Here is a 6,000-nt window from a genome sequence, read left to right as displayed (position 1 = left end):
ACACAATACAAGTACTCAGACACCCTCAACACATACTGCCACTAGACAATACAAGTACTCAGACACCCTCAAACACATACTGCCACTAGACAATACAAGTACTCAGACACCCTCAACACATACTGCCACTACACAATACAAGTACTCAGACACCCTCAAACACACACTGCCACTACACAATACAAGTACTCAGACACCCTCAAACACACACTGCCACTACACAATACAAGTACTCAGACACCCTCAAACACACACTGCCACTACACAATAAAAGTACTCAGACACCCTCAAACACATACTGCCACTACACAATACAAGTACTCAGACACCCCCAACACATACTGCCACTACACAATACAAGTACTCAGACACCCTCAAACACATACTGCCACTAGACAATAAAAGTACTCAGACACCCTCAAACACATACTGCCACTACACAATACAAGTACTCAGACACCCTCAAACACATACTGCCACTACACAGTACAAGTACTCAGACACCCTCAACACATACTGCCACTACACAATACAAGTACTCAGACACCCACAAACACATACTGCCACTACACAATACAAGTACTCAGACACTCTCTCGTTAAAGAGTCAAACCCATCATTTGCTTTAAAAAAAACCCTTATTTTTATTTCTTAATTTTTATTTCTTTTTGTTCTTTTACTCCTTTTGGTGAGTCTTTTTTGTCCAGTAAATACCTGAAGTGATGGACAAACAGTGTTAAGACAGGATGTGAATGTGACGTAGACGATGTGCAGTAAGGAAAGGTCTGCTTATGCACCATCCTTCTTCAGCGCAGTAAGGATCTGACTGCCCTGCTAGGACTGGATTATTAAAACCATCTGTTACGGCCCCACAGGTGACTGAACCTACGCTGGCTCCTCGGACCCCACCAAGGAGGGTTCAGCATATAAAACAGAAGTATATGTGTGTTTATGACGTTTTACACAGACTACACAACAAATAGCCTGAATGCCACATGCCACCGTGAATTCATAAGTAACCAGGCAACCACAGGTCCCATTCGGTCTGCTCAGTAAATGTAATTCAGCTCAACACATTCAGACAGCCAGCAGGATTAGAAGAGCTCAATATATGTTCACGTAATGCAACGCTGAACTAGAACAATCTCTCTGGGCTGCTGAGGGCCATGTGGTCATGTATGTTTGTGGCAAGAAAAGTGCATCACTATCTGTATTCATTTCACACTGTATGTGTGAGTGTGTGTGTGTGTGTCTGTGTGTGTGTTTGTGTGTGTGTGCGTGTGTGTGTGTGCACATATAGGTGTGTATATGTGCATTCTGTGATACCTTCCTTTTGTGCCATCAACACATCATGCTCTATCACACACTTTCTCTCTCCCACTTTATCACTCTTAATGTATTGTGTGTGTATGTGTGTGTGTGTGGGTGTGCATATGTGTGTGTGTGTGTGTGTGTGTGTGTGTGTGTGTGTGTGTGTGAGCTCTGATGGCCTTTTTCCTAAAGAGCTGCACAATACCCCACATTAGCTTCAGGTTAGACTCCCAGCTGTGCCGTGTGCCGCCTATGGTCAGGACTGAACCAGAAGGAATGGAAGCCTCTTGGAAAAAAATAAAATGTGAGAGAAAAAGTCAGAGAAAATTTACTTTTACTTTTAGATAAATTTGTTACGTTGCTGTTTCAGTTCATCCAGGCACATGACACTATAGGTTTTAAATAATAAAATGATAATTTGTCCAATAATATAACAGATAAGCAGATCTTCCAAGGCAGGATTGGTCAGGATATTTTTAAGGATGCGGTTTGAAATAAACAGTTACTGTTGGATTGTGTACTGAGACACTTTGAAAAGTTGTATGACCAAAATCGCAGAATCATGATCCTGAACACACTGAACTGAAAAGTGTCCTGGCATAAAAACAGTATATGCTAGCCTGAACCAGTATGTGTTACCCTGAACCATTATGTACTGGTCTAAACCACTATGTTCTGGTCTGCGCCAGTATATACTCCCTTCAGTGACAGAACAACCCACCACACTGTGGAAGGCCTATGAATAAAAGAACAGAAAGCTATCCATTGGGATAGGATGGTTAATGATGTGTGTGTGTGTGTGTGTGTAGATGAGAGTAACATTAGGATTAGGAAGCATCTTAACAAATACATTAGGAGCAGGTATTCTCTCTCTCTCTCTTGTTGATCTCCTTTATTAGACCACCTCTACACACATACTAATAAGCACCCACTCACAAGCCCTGAAAAAGCCTTCACTGAATGAAGAACAAATGCACTCATGCCCAACCAACGCAACCACACCACTCACACCTGTTCTTTTGCTGCTTGTTTGTTTTTTGTTTGTTTGTTTTTTAAACTCGTTTATAGACCCGCTCTCCTTTCTCCAACTCAGACAACAGACATAGATTAGAAAGCCAAGTAAACACAGAATCCCATTACAACCTGGTCCGGAGAAGAAAGAGGAAGCAAATGAGATGAGATGGTTGGTGTGTGTGTGTGCACGTGTGTGTGTGTGTGTGCGCGTGTGAGTGTGTGTGTGTGTGCGCGTGTGAGTGTGTGTGTGCGCGCGCGTGTGTGTGTGTGTGTGTGTGTGTGCGTGTGTGTGTGTGTGCGCGTGTGTGTGTGTGTGTGTGTGCACGTGCGCGTGTGTGCACGTGCGCGTGTGTGTGTATGTGTGTGTGTGGTGGGGGGACCTTTCCTTGTATTCCACCAGTATTTCCTTATGGGAATACTGGTGGAATATGAACAGATCCGCTCCAATACACACACAAGGATATATTAATGTCATATGCAAGAAGGTCAGTGTCACCTAAATATCATCCTAACAATGAAGACCAAGACCGCCCTATCAGTGGCGCATGGGACTGCCCAATATTACCCTATCGGTGGCGCATGGGACTGCCCAATATTACCCTATCGGTGGAGCATGGGACTGCCCAATATTACCCTATCGGTGGCGCATGGGACTGCCCAATATTACCCTATCGGTGGCGCATGGGACTGCCCAATATTACCCTATCGGTGGCGCATGGGACTGCCCAATATTACCCTATCGGTGGCGCATGGGACTGCCCAATATTACCCTATCGGTGGAGCATGGGACTGCCCAATATTACCCTATCGGTGGAGCATGGGACTGCCCAATATTACCCTATCGGTGGCGCATGGGACTGCCCAATATTACCCTATCAGTGGAGCATGGGACTGCCCAATATTACCCTATCGGTGGAGCATGGGACTGCCCAATATTACCCTATCGGTGGAGCATGGGACTGCAGGACTGCCCAACATTATCCCATCGGTGGAGTGCAGGACCGTGGGAATGGCCAATATTACCATATCACTGGAATGCTGGACTGCAGGACTGGCCAACATTACCTTATTGGTGGAGCATGGAAGTCTGGGACTGCTTAATGTTACCCTATTGGTGGTGTACAGGACTACCCATTATTTCCCTAACAGTGGAGACTCGGAGAGTGTGACCACCCTATCAGTGGAGTGCAGGACTTCTCAATATTACCCTACTGGTGGAGTGTGGGACTGCCCAACATTACCCTATCAGTGGTGTGCGGGATTGCAGGAATGCTCAATATTACCCTACTGGTGGAGTGTGGGACAGCCTCAGAGTCCAGAGAGGATACAGACAGGATTTGTGACTAGTAATAGGTGTTGAGTTATGAGGTGCAAGTTTGAATGTTTCTGTTCAAATCTGTCCAGTTTAGGGAAGGACATGCTTCATTAAGACACCCTTCAACTCAGGAACACAGCCTGAGGTCAGACAAATTTCACATAACACAAATCAAAACATACTAGGCCTCACTGCAATAACCAGTCAAGGGAAGTGTTAATGGAAACAAAACAGGAACATGACCAAATATACATAAATATACAACGATAAAGAAAAGGAAGGGAAAAAATAAGACACAAACGTTCCTTGAGCTGTGCTCACCTTGGGAAACTGTTTGACAGGGATCAGTACTTTCTGTCCAAGTTTCATGTTCTTGTTTATAACGACATCAATAAACTTCTCATCTTCTTTTTCTTCGTCTTTCTGGATTTTTTCAATTTCTGAAGAAAAACAGAGACATGGAGAGAAGAAGGAATAGAGAGAACGACAGATGAGCGTGTGAGTCAGTTAGTCAGCCAGCCATTAGATAAAAAGTCTCTGAACACAATTAAGAGACAATAGATGCATATCTGGCTGCATATTGGCATCAGATGAGCTGAAAAGACAGCCCATGTGCTTGCCAGTTGTCAGTCACGCTAGCAGCATTTTAGATGCTCAGTGAACTGTGAAATAAGCTCTCTTGGTCACACTGTAATTTAATTGGATGTGCTTCTGATTGTATCTGATAGGGATCTCGTAAGGTTATTTCTGGTTGTGCACAGTCTCACAGAGTCATAACTGGTCTGTGGATGGCAGATGTGGCAGTGGGGTGTGGCACAGTAAAGCAAAAACACACTCACACACAGTAAAGCAAAAACACACTCACACACAGTAAAGCAAAAACACACTCACACACAGTAAAGCAAAAACACACTCACACACAGTAAAGCAAAAACACACTCACACACAGTAAAGCAAAAACACACTCACACACAGTAAAGCAAAAACACACACACACACAGTAAAGCAAAAACACACTCACACACAGTAAAGCAAAAACACACTCACACACAGTAAAGCAAAAACACACTCACACACAGTAAAGCAAAAACACACTCACACACAGTAAAGCAAAAACACACTCACACACAGTAAAGCAAAAACACACTCACACACAGTAAAGCAAATGTTCATGACATGTAGGCCCATGTATCAATAATCAATAAATCAAGAAATACACACATAGAAAGAAAGAAAGAAAGATATTCTTTGTAGATCCACCATCCCAGCAAAGAAATCTCTGTACACACTACAGCATCTAAGATCCTCATACAGCAACAACAGGAACAGTATTAAAAAACACAAATCCACATTCACCATGTCTTTTGGTGCTACAGAGGTTACCCTGTGCATTGATATATACTACACGGTACTGAAGCTCTGTTAGTGCAGGTATTGCTGGCTGCTAGCACTGCCAAGGTCATAGGTTCAGTTCCCAGGGAGTGCATGTAATGTCATCCTGATAAATATTTAAGTTACTCTAGATGAAAGCATCTGCCAAATGTCATAAAAGTGGTAGTCCTAAAAGATCAATCTCTAGTTGACACAATAAACACAAACATCATGGTTTTCAGTGTTGGTGGGATGTATTTGAAATGTACTGAAAATGTTTTAAAAGCATCTTGATAAAAAAAAAATCTAAATACTGCCACACTTCATGCATCATCCGCTTAACAAGAGGAGTAAAACATTACCACCATTACCAAGTGTGTATTTCCACAAACACACAAGTCGATGGATGCTTTCCAGGTAGACTGTAGCAGCAAGATATTTATTTATTTCCACCATGAATTATTAAAAAGATATGTAATCATAAAATATTATTAAATAGACTGTCATTTGAATTTTAAAATGTTTTATATTCTGGAATATCATTTAAAAAGGCAACTGTTCCATCCCCTAGAATGCAATATGCATATATTGATCTCTAATAAACCTCCGGTAATAATGTCAAGTCAAATGTCAAAAGAATGGTGCTGACCATAAAGCAAGTGGAATGGCTAAATTCCAGTTCAGCGCTTTCTGGAGGAGAGGAATGGATTATGTCCATAAGTCATAACACACTTCTCTACCTCCCTCACTCCATTAAGCTCTAATGAACTGCAAAACACTTCACAAACAATTTAAATATGAAAGACCTTATTAATACTAACCCAGAATGACCTGACATACATGGGTGCTCATTCCCTTTTAATACAATGTATGGCTTTTGCAATATTCATGGAAGACCTGGAACAGGTCAAATTCAAATATTTCAGAGGCTTTCATCGAAAAAGAGCTCAACCATGGTTTAAAAGCACTCTCCCGCTATGACTCTTTCTA

At 42.3% G+C, this 6,000-nt stretch overlaps 1 protein-coding gene across 6 annotated transcripts in view; it reads right to left on the bottom strand.

Annotated features, from left to right (window-relative positions):
- Positions 1-6,000, bottom strand: part of khdrbs3 (KH domain containing, RNA binding, signal transduction associated 3) — a 145,897-nt gene that overhangs the window by 62,899 nt on the left and 76,998 nt on the right. For all 6 annotated transcript variants that reach the window (XR_003411049.3, XR_003411048.3, XM_035521193.2 and 3 more), the window contains exon 2: positions 3,961-4,079. Coding sequence is in view for 4 of the 6 variants with exons in the window: in XM_035521193.2 (XP_035377086.1) it covers positions 3,961-4,079 (119 nt within the window). In the remaining 2 variants the exon portion in view is untranslated. The remainder of the gene's footprint in view (positions 1-3,960; positions 4,080-6,000) is intronic.

This window comes from Electrophorus electricus, chromosome 4 (assembly GCF_041902795.1).
Source record: "Electrophorus electricus isolate QZ-2024a chromosome 4, ASM4190279v1, whole genome shotgun sequence".
Taxonomy (NCBI): domain Eukaryota; kingdom Metazoa; phylum Chordata; class Actinopteri; order Gymnotiformes; family Gymnotidae; genus Electrophorus; species Electrophorus electricus.
This window is presented reverse-complemented; position numbering and strand designations above follow the sequence as displayed.